The following is a 17,569-nucleotide window of genomic DNA, read 5'->3' as shown; positions in this document are numbered from 1 at the left end:
CAGCTATCTCTCAAGCCTCAGTTTTGTTTTGTTTCGGCATATCTAAATCTGCTGATGACACCTTAAAAGATCAAAAATTTGACCCACATGAAAATTTCCTGTCTTCTGGTTAAAGCATGAAATTTCAAGTCCAAAGCACTTGAGATTGAAAAATCTGGTAAGATCAAAAATTGAAAGATCTGGTAAAAAGAAATCCACTCTTAAAATGCAATAAGCCAAGTGTGATAGTGTGTTCCTGTAGTCTCAAGCTCTCAGGTGGCAGACGTAGGAAAATTAAAAAACAAAATAAACAAACAACCTCCTTCCCCCACAAACTCAAACTCAGAAATAATTGTAAGGAAACTGCAAAAGGTAAAGGAATCTTTAAAGCATCAAGCTATAGATTATTTTTGAAAGTGTAAGTATATGGCATATTCTGATGAATGGGCTTCTTAGTAGTAGCAGTAAAAGTGGTTATTAAAATACTTTAGTGAGAGGAAGAGAAATATATCTCCCAGCCTATGTTCATTGAGTGTGTTCATAAATAATGCTGAATTAATGAACAGGCAGTTAACTTCGGAATAAAAATTTGAAGTGTATAGGTTTACTTTGATATTATTTTCCCCCAGTAATTTACAATGATTTGAAAACCAGGCAAACATTAGAAATATGAAAAAAAAATAGCTAGCTTTGTCATAAATCCATTAAATAATAGTAAGTTAAACATTTATCATAAATTTCATACAGATCTTACAGGGAGCCTTATGTATCGGAGGGAAATGTAAAAGTGCAGCATTACATCTCAGGTACATAACTGTTAATTGTGGTGCCTGCTTATACTACTTAGTAAGTTTATAGCTGCCTCCTGTGGGCAGCTGCATTTAGCTCAGGCACTATATTTATGAGTAGTGTCTCTTTAACTTATGACATATAACTGACTTCAAGATTTATGTATTTTCACCACTATTGTGGCTTGAATGTAAAATGTCCCTTGTAGGCTCAGGTTTTTGTTTACACTTAGTCCACAGCTGGTTTGGGAAAGTTGTGGAACCTTGTTGGAAGAAGTAGGTCCTTAGAGGTCTTGAGGCCTTAAAATCTAGTCCTACGTCCTGTTCTCATCTTGTAGCTCCTGCTGCTGTCCTGTTTTGTCAGGTCTTCTTCCTATGGGAGACTTCAATTTTTCTGGAATTATAAGTTAAATTTTTCTCCTCTAAGTTGTTTTTGTCAGGATATTTGACTATAACAAAATAACTAATTCAGTCATATCACATATTAACAAAGTATGTATTAATTGACTTTATGTCAACGGCAAGTTCTTAGTATTTAAAAATTTCTAGGAGTCAAATGAGTAATATCTAGCAACTGGTGAAGACTATAGGTCAGTAGTAGAATGCTTGCCTGGAAAGCCAAAGAGAATAGATTTGTAGCATGGCAAAGGGAAAAGAAACTGAGTTACAGAATTTTCACTGATTCTCAGTGGTATTGTAAGTGGATTTGTTGGAAGGTCAGTTGAGTTTTTATTTTGCACCCAGAGTTTGTATCTTTAATTTTTTTCTTTTTAGGTTTGAGTGTTTTTCCTGTATGAATGTGCATTAGTGTACCATGTATGTGAGATGCGCAACACAGGGTATTGGCTACCTTGGAACAGAAGTTAGGTAAATGTGAGCTATTATATGGGGTCTAGGAATCAAATCCAGGGCCTCTTTTAACTGCGGAGCCATCACTTCAACCCAATTTTCTGTCTTTTTAAGCTTACTTTTTTTTTTGTATGCTGTTTGAAATTTTATTTATTTTTTACTTATTTAAATAACCTTTTGACTGGGCTAGGGAAGACATTGTATCCTGTACTATAGTAGAATTTACAGACTTATGTGCATATGTTCAGAAACAAGCAAGCTAAATATTCATCTTCAAAGTATCAAGTAATGAGTTATGTGTAGATCAGTGAGATGGCTCAACAGGTAAAGGCTCTTGTAGATAAAAAGCTCCTGCTGCCAAGTCTAAACCCCCCCCCCCTCCGATTTTGATCTTGGATTCACATGATGGAAGCACATTCATATGCATACACAACATGAATAAAACCTGCCTGCCTTTACTTCCCTAACATTGGAACTCGGTTTATGAGTGCTGGTGTTTGAACCCAGTGCTTCATGCCTTACAAGCAAATTCTGTACCATCTTGACTTTGAGCAACATTCCCATCCCTAAATTAGATTCTAATATCTTTCAAAGAGCGATTGTTGGGTCAAGAGAAGACAGACCTTATAGTAAATGCAGATTAAAACAAAATCTTTTTTGTTAGGAAAGGAGCCAGCCTTCTGATCTATAAGGTCCTAACCTGGACTCTTTGCTATCTCTTCCTCTTATCCATAATGGCACTGGGTCACATGAAAAGGAGAATCCCATAGAGAAACTTGAATCTGCAAGCTCTGCCTCTGGGTGTTAAGAGAGTGGAAACAGACTGAGTTTTTCAACTGAGGTCTTGGAGCTGCTCACAGGCTATACTCCTGTGTTTTTCAAAGATAGATACACTGTTATAATTTGGGTATCAAGAGAAATGAAAATCTGTGGAGCAGTAGTAGTCCTGAAGGAGTCTGAAGGAGAAGAATCACAGGTTGTGAATAAAACTTCTTAGATACTGGAAACTGGTTTGGGGATCCAGAAACACATTGATCTCTAGGTATCATCACATATGACTCATGTGTTGATATATACAGCCTTGACCTCTTTATGGTACTGGTCAGGCAGCTTTCAGTGTCACAGGTGACACTGTTACAGGCAGGTGACATTGGAAGCAAACAGAATCAGCAGAGAAGCTAAGTATAATTCCAAAAGGAATGGATTATCTTCTTGGCAAGTAAATTCTGTCCAAATGGCTAATAAGATTTTCTTAGTGACATGAGAAATTGGGCAACAAAACACTTAAGTTGTATATTTCTTGTAAATGAAGCTTGACTTTAAATGGGGAAAAAACAAAACAAAACAAAACCCCTCCCAGACCTCCTATGCCAGGGAGTGTTAAGTTCCTATTCATTCAACTCCTTATCTTCCTGCCGCTATCTTCTAAGTTTTGGGGTTGCAGAAATATACTGCTATACCAGGCTTTGCCTGGTGTGTGTGTGTGTGTGTGTGTGTGTGTGTGTGTGTGTGTGTGTGTGTGTGTGTACGTGTGTGTACGTACATACCTACACACATAAACGCATACACACCTTTGAAAGGGATAATGCCTTGGTTGCAGAAATATACTGCTATACCAGGCTTTGCCTGGTGTGTGTGTGTGTGTGTGTGTGTGTGTGTGTGTGTGTGTACGTACATACCTACACACATAAACGCATACACACCTTTGAAAGGGATAATGCCGGAAATGTAAGCTCAAGCAGATTAATGGAATATACTTCCTGCATATGGAATAGCAAAGAGAGTTGATGCTTAATAAGAGTTAGATTTGTCTTTAATGAGTATATGATAAGACATTTCTGGGTCTGGGGATTGTACCTCAATGGGGAAAAAAGGGTTCTTGTAGATTTTAGGGCTGTCGCAATAAAAACAGATGTCAAGGGGTATGCATTCTAGCCAACTTGTGGATGGATGGGTATGATTGCAGTCAGTAACATGATGCAGTGTAGTATAGAGTTATCATTAGGATGTAATCTGCAGGAGTGTTTATCTGTCATAGAAGGTGTAAGAAAGTGAAATAGGTAGTATTCACACCCTTCATTCAGTAAAAGACCAGCTATTTGAATTAAATGGAATTGAACATTATGTGATCCAAATGTGTGTTCCACATTAACAAGAAAGTATGACAAAAATAGGTTGAAGGAAAAATCTCAACTTGTGAATTAAAAGTTAACCTTGGGTTGGAGAGATGGCTCCATCATTTAGTATACTTGTTGCTCTTGGAGGGGACATGGGTTTAATTCTCAGTATACACATAGTGTCTCACAACCACCCATAACTCCAGGCTCCAAAGTCTTCTGATCTTTGGACATCAAGCACACACATACTATGCATGCATGCATGCATGCATGCACACACACACACACACACACACACACACACACACACACACATACACATGTGCAGGCAAGACTCTCTGCCTCTGCCTACCCAGTGCTGGGGTTAAAGGAGTGCGCCACCACGACTTGGCTCAAAAGGTACAGTTGCTCTTCCAGAGGACCAGAGTTTGATTCCCTGCTCCCAGGTTGGGTGGCTTACAACCTCCTGTAATTCCAGCTTCCACACGAGCACCATTGACACCACACAGAAACATAGACACACTTATAAAATAAATTTATGTTTTTAAAAAATGTGAACATGCAGGGCATGGTGCACACGCCCTTAATCCCAGCACTCGGGAGGCAGAGGCAGGCGGATTTCTGAGTTCGAGGCCAGCCTGCTCTACAGAGTGAGTTCCAGGACAGCCAGGGCTACACAGAGAAACCCTGTAACGAAAAACCAAAAAAAAAAAAAAGTGAGCATGACTAAAAGTTAAAACACAAAGTTTTATTTTTTTTAATTCTTCCTGTTTACACGCTGAACTCAAAGGTATATAGATATTTATAGTATAAGATATTTATGAAAAGAAAGATTTAACTTCTCTAATGGAGAAATAGAAGTCTTGACAATTTCCCACTGTCAGATGGGTCAAGAGTTCAACTTAGGAGGTATGTATGTGGACCGTTTAAGTGCCAGTATAGGATTTATTCAGTATATTATTGTATGTACCTGCAGACATGAAACATTGTGCAGAGATGTATTGGTTAACAAAAATACGTCTGCTAAATATTGCTTAGTGAAGAAATGAGTTTAAGGTGGATCGGTGCATCCAAGAGAGTAAGTGGTACAATTATAGATACATCTCTGTGGCTGTATATGCATGAAATGCTGTTTAGAGTATTAACTGAGATATGGAGAGTCCACTAATCCAACTCAATTATTGGGATAACTGAAGTTATCTTTATTAACATGGATTATTCTCTTTAGGATAAGATGTTTATGGCTTTCCAAATTCATATTTAGTGTTAGTCTCTTATACTTTCTGCTTTTTATATGGTTTGGTTTTGTGTTTTCTTATAAAATTAATACGAAAAGATTTTTTAGCTTTGTTAAATTTATTCTGATTATCTGAATCATCAGAGGCTTCATGTGAATTATTGACACTTAGAATTTTATGAGTTCCTTTTCATAACAAGTTGCATTTTGATCAATGATTTGATTTTTTTTCTCAGATAAGTGATTTTACTATAGAAACATCTATTTCTATATTTTTAATAAGTGATAAAGAAAACCTTCACTGAGCAAGAACATTGGAAATCTAGGCTGGTGAAAGCACTCAGCAGATAAAGGTGCTTCCTGCCAAGCTTCATGACCTGAGTTAGATCCCCAGGACCCACAGGGTAGAATGAGTGAATTGACTCCACAAGCACCATCGTTCCTCTCCCCAACTAACTTGTAATTTATGGAGTTTTAAAATTTACTTGAAGTCTTGGTTGAGAAGATGGCTCAGTGGGCAAAGTGCTAGGCAAACATGATGAATTCAGCTCTCCAGAAACCCACATAAAACAACAGAAAGTTGGTGTGATGGTGCATTCCTGTAACCATAGTGCTAGGTAGGCAGTGATAGGTGTATTCCTGAAGTTTGTCCTCAAAAAGTAAGGCAGAAAGCAGAAGATACCCAAAGTTGTCCTCTGGCCTACACACACTCTCAGGGGCATGTGCATCTACATACTTATACGATACATAACACAAACAAGTGATGGTAATTTGGACCTGGGAATAATAAATATACCTGTAGTCTGTGAGTAGATTTAGAATAAGGAAAGAAAGGTGTGGGTACTAGTTTTCTTCCTGTCCCATTTGCTGATTGTTTTTCAAACTTGTCCAAGTTGTCATTAAAATGCTGGAATCTTTCTGGAGTTTATTTTACTACCATTTAATTGCGATTCTTTTGAGTTTCCTGTATGTACAAAGAACATGATTATATTTAAAACCTTGGATAAAGCTAAAACATAGTTGAGTATATTCTTTATTTTGCTGGTTGAATTGCTTTATAAGATTGAAATACTCTATTTTCATCTTGTTTTCCCTTGAAATGCTAAGATACTTTAGACTGGGCCTAGTGATGCATGCCTTTATTTCCCACCCCTTGTAAGGCAGGAGCAGGCGAGCCCTGGGACTTCCAGGATATCCAGAAGCACAGACTGAGGCCCTGTCTTTAAAAATAAAACAAAACAGATATTTCCGAGTTTGGGGTGAGGGACATGATGGGACAGACATTTGAGAAACATTTTTTTGGCATTTACCATTGATATCTGTGAAGTAGTTCACCATTTGCTCTATAGATAGTACTTGGTACACCATTTCCTGATAACACAGAGGTTTAATTATACTATACTTAGGAAGCATATGAGCATATAATTTATTGATTTAATTTAAAGAAATAATTAAAAGGTATATGTAGAAAACAAGCTCATCGTATACAATGAAATATGTAATCATTTCTCTTATAAAGTACTTGAATTAAAGTGATTACTAAATTTTATCTGTATAAAATACAGCCTAGTATGAAAATAGATTATTCTTCACAGGCAACTAACTATAGCATAACTCTTACCCTAAAGTTTTAGTCACAGTTGTGTTGAATTCTAATTGTTTAACTTTCCACAGTGCATATTTAAAAAGAATATGAAGAACAAAAATGAAGAATAAAAAGTCAAAAGTCAACCATACGTGCACTCACCCTCTGTTTGCTATCCTTTAACCATGCCCTCTTTTCTGTCTTGACCAGAATGGGTTTGACCTTTGATTTTAGTTTAGTTACTTGCTTTTCCTTAGAGGACGTCAGGTTTTTGGAGAGCTCTATCTGTGCTATTTGCTGGGCTCTCATCCTTTCTGTTTAAACAATGCAGGTACTTTGATGGAAACCTGGAGAAGCTCTTTGCTGAGTGTCATGTAATTAATCCAAGTAAAAAGTCTCGAACTCGCCAGATGAATACAAGGTCATCGGCACAGGATATGCCGTGTCAGATCTGCTACTTGAACTACCCTAACTCGGTGAGTACCTGACTATGTAAGAGGGTAAAGCAGCTCTCATGACTTACACAAAGGACAATTGGGGAACCTGGGAGCAATAAATATACCTGTAACCTGTTAGTAGATTTAGAATAAGGAAAGGAAGACAGAGGTCCTAGTTCTCTTCCTGTTCCCATTTGTTTTTCAAATTTGTTTTCCAAGTTATCATTAAAATGCTGGAATCTTTCTGGAGTTTGTTTTACTACCATTTGGAGAACTCTGTAATAGGTAGACAGTTTATTATTAACTTTTTAATAGAGATTAAAATAGATTTAAAACTTTAACTTATCCTCAAATATTCAAAATATAAATTATTAGGGTACTTAACCTTCAAGACTTCATAAGATATTTTTCATTTATATCTATTCTGACATAGATTCTTAAACATGGCAAGTGGGGGCAGAATTAGACTAGAATAGAACTAATTAGGTAATTTTCATTTTAAAAAACTTTAGTAAGTTTTATTGAGTTACAGTGGTGTACTTTTGCTACATTTAGTGCATTTAATAAATAAGTTTTAGGATTAAATGAAGTCTTCATAGGAAATTATTACCTTACTGGTAACTATAGGAAAATTATATTTGTGGCATAAAGATGTTCAATTGATTAGAATTAAGATATTTTTATAACTACGTTTAACTCTACCATAATTACAGTCATTTTGCTGATAGTTTCTGCCTTAATAAACAATTCTTTCTCAAGTATGTTTTAGACTGTGGAGGATTTCTCGTTGTTAGTCTTAGACTTTCAGATATAAAGTGTATAAAGGAGTGCATTTGTAAGACACCAGCTTGGTCAAATGATCACTTTTTTTGTGGGAAGTTTTTTTGTTGTTGCTTTGGTTTTGGTTTGGTTTAAGTTTAAGAAAAAGAATGAGCTGGGAGGTGGTGACGCACGCCTTTAATCCTAGCACTGGGGGGGGGGGGGGGGAAGGCAGGCGGATTTCTGAGTTCAAGGCCAGCCTGGTCTACAAAGTGAGTTCCAGGACAGCCAACTCTGTCTCGGAAAAAAAAACAAACAAATAAATAAAACTTAAAAAATAAAAGAAGAAGAAGAGAAGAAAGAAAACGAATGATCAGTGAGCTAGTTTGCTAGGGAAAGTGTAGAACTAACTTTACAAGTTCTCAAGTCCTGGTTGTGGTTCTTAAACTGAGTGTTTTCCCTTAGTACCGACTCAGTAATTTTACTTGGGTTGAAGCTTTATTTTTCAAATGAGTTGACTTTGGACATCTTTCAGATCTTTATGGCCTGGGGGCTATATCACTTACTTCCTTAAATTACAATCCAGATGTATTTATACAGCCACTGGGACTTTGAAATACATTAAACTCAGGTTTTTAACACCATTTTATCTTGCATAGATTTTTTTTTATGCCAGTTACAATATTTACCATGGGCTGGAGAGATGGCTCAGCTCTTAAGAGCACTGACTGCTCTTCCTGAGGTCCTGAGTTCAGTTCCCAGCAACTATGTGGTGGTTCACATTATCTAAAATGGGATCTGATGCCCTCTTCAGTGTGTCTGAAGAATGACATACATTAAATCAATCAGTCAATCAATCTTTAAAATTGATTTTACCATGCCTACAATTTCAACGGTGTCTGAGGTAGTACTAAGATCGAAATAATTTGTTCCAGTTTATAAATTACTTTTTGAGTATTGGAGCTAGTTAATAGAAATATCAGTTACATTTTTGATGCCCTTGCTATTTCCCAAGATTCTTAAGAAAAGCATGAAAATTAGAACCAGACATTTGTAGGTTTTTGTTTGTTTGTCTGTTTTGCTTTGTATACAGTGGATGATGGAAAACTTAAGTCATTAATTTAACATTACCGTGACAATTCTAAATTTTAAGGACATAATGGAGAATAAGCATATAGTTTGCCTTGAGTGGTAGGCACTTTGAGAGTAAATAAATGATAGTATAGGAACATGTTGAAGGAAGAATTGGTTCTCACTTTCCCTCATAGGGAAGCTTCTGGAGATTGAAATCAGGCTATCAGCCTTGGCAACAAGCACCTTTATCTGTGCCTTCTCCTCAGCTCAGTTATGTTTTCTGTTGCTGTGACCTTCATGGAGTATGGACTTATTTTTGCTCATGGGTAGAGGACCTAGTTCATTATAGTAGGAAAGGCATGGTTATGGGAATGGAATGTTAGATATTTGATTGTCTCTGCAGTCAGGAAGCAGACAGTGCTGGCTTTCTCCTTGTCACCTTTTATTCCTTGTTAGTCCCCAGACAGAGGATATGAGTTCCATCTGCTTCAGGGTTGGTCTTTTTCCATGGTTAATTTTCTTTGGAATCATCTTCATAAGAAAGCCTTTGGGGTGTATCTCTCCTAGAAATAGTAAATTCAGTTAGGTTGAAAATGAAGATTAATACTCTTTATGAAGTTGACACCACATGGCCACAATACAGCGTGAGTTCTTTCTATTGTTATGACAAAATACCTGAGATAATCAGCCTGAGGAGACACAATTTTATTTGGCTCATGGTTTCAAAAGCTTCAGTTTTTGATCTTTGCCTTAAGTCTGTGGGAAGAACAGACTATAATGCAGTCCGTGGTGCGGTAAAGCTGCTTAACTTGGAGTGGAACAAAAAGGGAGAGGAAAGGGCAGGAGATGTAGTTTTCCTCTTCATAGGGACATTCTCTATTTACAGTTAATCCGACTAAACTTCCAACTAACTCCTAAAGGTTCTACAACTTCCAGGAGCCTCATGAACTGGGTGGGGGTTTAAGTCTTCAACATACAACAGGCTTTAGGAGACAAACCACAATAGACACAGTTCATGTATGCATCCATAGGAATTGATAACAGAGGGTGTGATAAGCAAGACAGGAAAGTGTAGCAGAAATCAAAGAAAGGAAGATAAGGGTGCTAACAACTTAGGAAGAGAACTCAAAAAGTGAATTTGAAGTTATTAAGTTTTATGGTTAAAAGAACTATGGGTGGAAACTACTGATGTTAATGAACAATATAACCACAACACAATTAGTTATTTTCTCATCATTTCTAGGTCAATATATGCAGATGATTCTTTTTGGTCAGTTTTAGCAGGATCACCTGAAATCCTTTATGAGGCTTTATTAATGTTTTGGCATTTCTTTAAGAAATATATTTATTTGGACTGCTCTGCAAAAACATTTACAATTTCCTCTTATTTATGTAAATGTACCTTTATCTTCCTAGAAAGCAATTTTACCATTATACAGTGAACCTATGAATAGAGGCTTTTAAATAAATTGTGTGTCTCTGTGTGTATGTGTGTACATTGTTTTTTGAAGGAGGGTTTTTGTTTTGTTATTTTCATTTTCACAGACATGGTCTTATTATGTAGCTCAGGTTGGCCTTAAACTCACACTGATCTTCTGTTTCAGTTTCCTGAGTTACATTATAGACACACATTAATACACTTGAGCTACATAAATGTTTCTAGTATCTTACATTGATACGTATTGATAATTTCTGATGGAGGAAAGATGAAAAAATTTAAATATATATATTTATCTGATCACAGTTTACCCTCCCCAGAAAGACAATTCTTACTGAACTTTAATAATCTGCCATTTGGATGCAGTGGCACACACCCTTAATCTTAATGCTCAGAAGGCAGAGGCAGGCAGATCTCTTGAGTTTTAGGCTGACCTTCTCTACATAGTGAGTTCCATCTTGTCTCCTCACCTTGCCTCTCCCTCTGCAAAAAAAAAAATAAAAAATAAATTAAAATAATGCTTTTGAGCATTACTTGCCATGTATGTAAAATAAAATGTCAGAGAGAAATTAATCTTTTTGTTATATCCTTTAATATAATATCTAATAGATAATACTCTAAATTATTAATACTTTTTTGTTTTAAAAACAAGGGTATGTTTAATGACTAAATAGTCAAGTTTCATGAGTTAAGTAAGGGAAAGCCCAAGGAATCAAGTGAGCTGGACATGAGGTAGTTAAAAGCAAACATGTCAAGAAATGAAAATATGATGGACTAAATGTAAGAATGTAGTTGGAATAATACTTTTTATCCAGTGTAGTGAATACATATGTTCAGACCATAGGTTAGGTTTTGCACTCTCTTTAGACCGGTGTAGTCATTTATTTTTAGTCATTTAGATGCGGGGTTTTGCCATATTCTCAAACTGCTCTGAAACTTACTATTCTCAGGATCGTTTTCTCTTAACTAACTAGCTTTCCAAGTTCTGAATCTGTAGGCATGCATCATTCCTTGCTAGTTAAATCTATCATCTTGTAAAACATTCTCTGATAATAGACCCCAGACTAGAAAGTACAGTGAACACAGTAGTAATTTATTAATCACTGTGACCATCAATCTTAATTAATTAATCTTAATGAGTCTTGATTAAATAAAAGAATGACACAAAAAGGTTCTTGTGATCTTGTTGCAAATTAGTGCCATATCCCTTTCAGTGATGGAGAGAAATGAGATTATTATAGCTTCAAAGTTGACATCCCATGTGTTTGTTACTCTGCCTTCAGGATTGTGCTATGCTTCTTTACACGGCCACTTCTCTGTACTGAAAACATAATAGTCGATATGCTGAATGTAGAATTGTTGATCCTCTAATTCTTTGCATATAATACCATGAACATCAATTTTATAAATATATTTCATATAATAGCTAATTAGAAAATGTAGTAAAAACTTTTAAAAGTACCATTTAGAAGAGAGGTAGAAGAGCTAGGAATAAATTAAATTAAATAGGAAATGTGAAAGAAATGTTAAATATTAGGGGCGATACAAAGATGACTTGAATATTTTAAGAAGACAGAATAGTAGTTGGAAAAATACTAGCTTTTGTGAGGGCAGAGTGAGCATTAAACTGGCAGGTGCAAGAAGAGACAGCAGCAGAAGAGAGCTGTAGGAGAAGCTAATGTGTTACAGAGGAGGCGTTACAGAGAAGGTAGGTTACACAGGATGTGGTGTGGAAACAATATGGAGGTGGAAACAGACTGAAACTTGCTTGATTTAGAAGCCATAAAGACTAAGGACTTTTACTATGTATAAGAAAAGTGTTCTGCATGGCAACACAATGTGAACACTCAGAATTAAAACTAAGTAAATTTGTACAATTTTAAAGGCCAGTTACCTAAATTAGAAAAAAGGCCTTTAAAATTGGGAGTGGGGTGAGTTTTCATGGGATAACCCAGTTGAAAACTGAGCAAATTATGTGAAGAAAATGCCTGAGAAAAGAAACAGACTGAATTGGAATCTCTCCACGACACCCCTACTCCTCCACCCTGCACGTGCACAAAGTTGAAACTTCACTATTTTTAAAAATGAGTTAAAAATTAATCAAATAATTGTGAGTGTGTATCTTGGAGGAATTAAGAGTGGGCGTGGTGGCGCACACCCTTAATCCCAGCATTCGGGAGGCAGAGGCAGGTGGGTTTCTGAGTTCCAGGACAGCCAGGGCTATACAGAGAAATGCTGTTAAATCTCCCCCCCCCCCAAAAAAAAAAGGACTTAAGAGGAAGAATGAGGGTGAATAGGATTGTTTTAAATTACATGATAAAATTTCAAAGAACAGCCAAGCATGGTGGAGCACACCTGGAATTAGAGGCTGGCAAATCTATGAGACTTTGAAGCCAGCCTGGTCTCCAGAGAAACCTATTTAGAAAAACAAACAAAAAAATCAGAGAGTTTAAAAAACATATTTTAAAACCTAAATAATTTACTTTGTTTTTCAAATGTTAGGTTGATTTTAAAAAAAGCTGTAAGTAATAAAGTGGGTGTGAGAAACTGTATTCTCTTGCCCAGTAGGCATTGCTGCCACTTGTTACAAGAGGACCTGATAATAACTTTCAGTTTGTATATACCTGTCATCTTGTATTTATTTCTTCCCTAAGATTTCACATGTTTACAAAGTGTATATTAGTCAATGTGACAGTGGTAGGAACAGTTCATTAATAGTGAACTGTTGCCGGGCGTGGTGGCGCACGCCTTTAATCCCAGCACTTGGGAGGCAGAGGCAGGAGGATTTCTGAATTTGAGGCCAGCCTGGTCTACAAAGTGAGTTCCAGGATAGCCAGGGCTACACAGAGAATCCCTGTTTTGAAAAAACAAACAAACAAAAAAACAAACCAAAAAAAAAAAAAAAAGAAAGAAAGAAAGAAAGAAAAAAAGAAAAAAAAATAGTGAACTGTTGAAGAAATTGAAGTTTTCAAGTGATAAGCCCCACAGGACCAGAGCACTTGTTCTGTTCTTCCTGAAGTGAACCCAAGTTCAGTTCTCAGCACCACATTGGGCAGTCGTAACTCAAGTTATAGGGAGATTGAATGACACTGGTTTCCTTGGCCACCTGCAGGTTACATGGGTTTACTCTCCATTCCTTCACATATACACAAAATTAAATAATAGACACACGAACAGAAAAAAAGATAAACCGGCGTACCATTATGGAGCCACTGAAGAAATTAAAAACCCAAACAATAAAGTAACATAAGACTCTCATCCTGTGTGTGTACATTAGGTTATCTCTGCGTGTTCATATCAAAAATGAGAAGAGCAGTTGCTTCTATGTAAATGAAACAGAAGAGGGACACAAGCAAGATTTTTTTTTTCTATATAAATGTATACTGCAAAGGAATTTTTCAAGTGATAACTGTCTGTCTCAGTGTTACTCAGGCTGAAGGGCAGTAACTACTCACAGTTTCCACACCACTTCTGGTGCTTGGTGCAAGCACCTGGTAAGGTTCTATAGTTCAAGCCCCTTTTTTGTTGAAGTAGGTTTTTGCTTCCATCTCCCAAACAACTTGAAGTGCAGCACATACCACTGTAAACATGTTAACATGCTTGAATGCTCTCACACCCATGTTAACACATGTTACCAATCTAGCATTGTAATTGAATTACTTGATTCAGTTTTTAAAATAGAGTCCTCAAAGGATTTTTTTAGTGTATTTTTAATGTATTGTTTAAAATATCATAAATTTATATTACTTCCGTAATATTAATCATAAATATTGTAAGGTCGGTTTTGTTTTATGTATTTACTTGGCAGTGCTAGGGAATCCTTAGAACATCAAACAAATTCGATAAAAATTGCCTATGAGTCATATTGTTAGGTAAAAGCAAAACAAGTTAACCATTTATTTGAGTCTTACGTCTTCTAAATATACTATATTTTGTTCAACTATCTTTATGTTATTAATCTTTCTAAACATTGTAGGCAAAGATTAGAATACAGTCTTTCTTTGTTCTGTGGCCATGTCTTAACCTGTTTGTCTCAGGCTGTCCCTAATCTCTGTGATTCTCTTGCTTTTTACCTCATACTGCTGGAATTACTGGCACATATTACTATGCCTGGCTTTCTGTTGCTCTTAACTATTTATTTTATAGTTATGATAATTAATCTTCAAGTGATAGCTGCTGGCAAGTTCTTGAACACTGAGTTATATCCCATCTATTCAAGACTGGTCCTGAATCGTTCATTCTCCTGCATTTACCTCTGCAGATTATATACAGATTAAAGATACTACACTTGCTTTTTCAATAAATATCTTGATTTACTACAGATTTGTTGGTTTTCCCAAGACAAGAGTTTCACTGTGTGACCCTGCCTATACAAAATTTTAGATTAATACCACATAATTCCATGAAGTCCTGTATATATTTGAAAAACATTTAAAAATACAGGTTTGTTGAGTTTAGTGCTTTTTAATTGTCCTAGCATATTTTTAAAGGATTTACTTATTTTATGAATATGAGTACACTGTAGCTGTACAGATGGTTATAAGCCTTCATGTGGTTGTTGGGGGTTGAATTTAGGACTTCTGCTTGCTCCAGTCAACCCCTCTCGCTCAGTCCCTGCTCCCTCCAGCCCCAAAATGTATTTTAATATTATAAATAAGTATACTGTAGCTGTCTTCAGACACACCAGAAGAGGGCACCAGATCTCACTACAGGTAGTAGTGAGCCACCATGTGGTTTGCTGGGATTTGAACTCAGGACTTTTGGAAAGCAGTCAGTGTTCCTATCTGCTGAGCCATCTTACCAGCCCCCGAGCATACTATTTAATGTGGCTTTTGCAATTTTCCATATTGTTCCATGATCATAATTATTTTAAAATTTTAAGTATTTTTAATAATCCCTTCCGCCCCCAGAAAAACCAACAAATCCATACCTTTTGATATTAATTTCTCCTTTCCCTATAAATCTACAGCCCTAGATAAACATTGTTTCTTTTCTAAAGACTTGTCTGTACCTCTCATCTAAATTGGGTGAAGCCTTTTGTTGTTGGCTATTTTCATTTAACATGTTTTAGCAGGGTTTATTTATGTTGTAGCATCTATCAGAACTTTATTCCTTTTTGTATCTAAATATTCTATTATATAGCTGTTTCACATGTATCTGTTGGTGAATGTCTTAAGTTGTTTTTGTATTTTGGCTATTATGTCTGGTGTAACTATAAATACTGTGTATGAAGTTTATTATAGAGATATGCGTATTTTTATTTCTATTCATTAATATACTGTGGGAGTATAGTGGTCAGGTCATATGGTATGTTTTGAACAAGAGTTGTTTGATGGGTCACTTATCTTCTGCCTTGCTGTAGACTGTTCAGGGTAGGCAGAACACAGTCAGTGATAGGTAGGGGTCACAGCCTGTGTTTTTCCAGGCAAGAAACAACTAGATCTGGGACAGATAATGTGGTTCTCAGTCACTCAGACACTGGTGACCACTGGGATTTGAGAATGGGGCAGCTGCTTAGCGCATACCACTATGGTCCAAACAGGAAGGTGATGGGTGAGTCTAGGTTTGGAATCAGGTTTGGTTTGGTTCCAAGTGAGTGCCAAGAATACAGAGGAGCTGAAAAACTAAAAGCCATCTCATGGAGATTTAGGTGAGGCTCTTTACAACCGATCCCCTCCCACCTCCTTGATGAAGGAGACAGTCCTTGTTTGTCTAAACTGTTTTATTTCATGAGGTCGATATAAATGCATATATGACTTACTCTTGGTGCAGGAAGGAATGGCCAGGAAGGGAATCTTATTGGCTAAATACCTGGGATCTATCTAGATACCTCAATAGCATGGAGAACTCTGGGGGTTTTTTGTTTTTGTTTTTGTTTGCTATGTGACTATTTGTTATGGTCCCTCTAGGTGGGCTGTTATGGCTACTCGTTCAAGGACAGGTAGAGCTTGGCAGGGAACTGGTTCTCCAGGGGTTTTGTACCTGCTTCAACTCTATCAGTTCTTCTGTCTGCTAGCATCACTTGCTCCATAGTGTTTCTCATGGGTTTGTATATTTGAATGCTTGGCCCCAGGTTGGTGGAACTGTTTAGGAAGGATTGGGAGATTGTTGGAAGAAGTGTGTCCTGGGTTTGTCTTTGAGGTTTCAAAACCCACAGGTTTTTCAATTAGTTGTCTCTGACTTGTGCTTGTGGATCAGATATAAACCTTCATTCTGTTGTACTTTCTGCTACGATGGTTATGGCCTGTAACCCCCGAAATACGAGCTCCAAATTAAACATTCTTTTATACCTTGCCTTGCCATGGTGCTTTGTCACAGCATTAGAAAAGTAACCAAGGCAGAAGTTACATGACAACTGCACTTAGTATTTTGAGGTAGTTGTTGCCTGGTTGTTATCCAGAGTTATGATAGATTTTCACAAAACAGTATATTGGAACAGGCTTCCAGTTTGTCCATCTCCATACTTGGTAATATCTGTCTCTTTAATTACAGCTCTCCTAGTGAGTGTGACATGGCATCTCATTGTGGTTTGATTTACATCTCCATAGTAGCTAACAAAATTGAACGCTTTTTTTTTTTGTTTTCAGTAGTATGTTTTTCATACATTTGTCTATTTAATTTATACTTGTTATTATTTACCTGTGTAAAATTTGTAAAGATTAACCACAGATGCATTCCTGATAATTGGGTAGTCTGTCTTCAAAGAAGTTAGTTTTAGGAGCTTTTTGGTTATCGTAAAATGGGCATTTTAGGTATTAGGTACTTTCACTTTTTTTCTCTTACTTTTAAAAATAATGTCTTTGTTAAAGTTTGTTTTTTATTTTTGTTACAGTATTTTACTGGCCTTGAATGTGGACATAAGTTTTGTATGCAGTGCTGGAGTGAATATTTAACTACAAAAATAATGGAGGAAGGCATGGGGCAGGTAACTTGATTTTCACTTATAACATTTACTTGTAATGTCTAGACCCTTACATAAATATAACCAGATAAAAGTTTCAGGAGTAAACATTTTTCTAGATTAAAAGTCTTAGGGGAAAAAAAGATTTAGATTGTGATATTCCAGTTAACAGCCTAATCTAGGTAATGTTTTCCTAGCAGGCATCAACTCTGATAATTTCTATCAGGCTAATCTTGATAGAGAGCTTTGTCTGGTATTTTGCTTTTAACTATCTCGTTCTGTGTTGCAAAAGCGATTGCTTAGAAGGATAGTTAAAGACATACTTCCTGAAATATAACGGGAAAGGATTGAGAGCCTGCAAACAAAGTGTCATCAGAATCTAGGAGAGTGCCAGGCAATGATAAG

At 36.4% G+C, this 17,569-nt stretch overlaps 1 protein-coding gene across 4 annotated transcripts in view; it reads left to right on the top strand.

Annotated features, from left to right (window-relative positions):
• Arih1 (ariadne RBR E3 ubiquitin protein ligase 1) overlaps positions 1-17,569 on the top strand; it is a 99,633-nt gene that overhangs the window by 44,385 nt on the left and 37,679 nt on the right. For all 4 annotated transcript variants that reach the window (NM_019927.2, XM_006511140.4, XM_006511141.2 and 1 more), the window contains 2 exons: positions 6,887-7,031; positions 17,096-17,188. In NM_019927.2, the coding sequence (NP_064311.2) occupies positions 6,887-7,031; positions 17,096-17,188 (238 nt within the window). The remainder of the gene's footprint in view (positions 1-6,886; positions 7,032-17,095; positions 17,189-17,569) is intronic.

Source organism: Mus musculus, chromosome 9 (genome assembly GCF_000001635.26).
Source record: "Mus musculus strain C57BL/6J chromosome 9, GRCm38.p6 C57BL/6J".
Lineage (NCBI taxonomy): Eukaryota > Metazoa > Chordata > Mammalia > Rodentia > Muridae > Mus > Mus musculus.
Note: the sequence above shows the minus strand (reverse complement) of the source record. Positions and strands in the feature narration are given on the sequence as shown.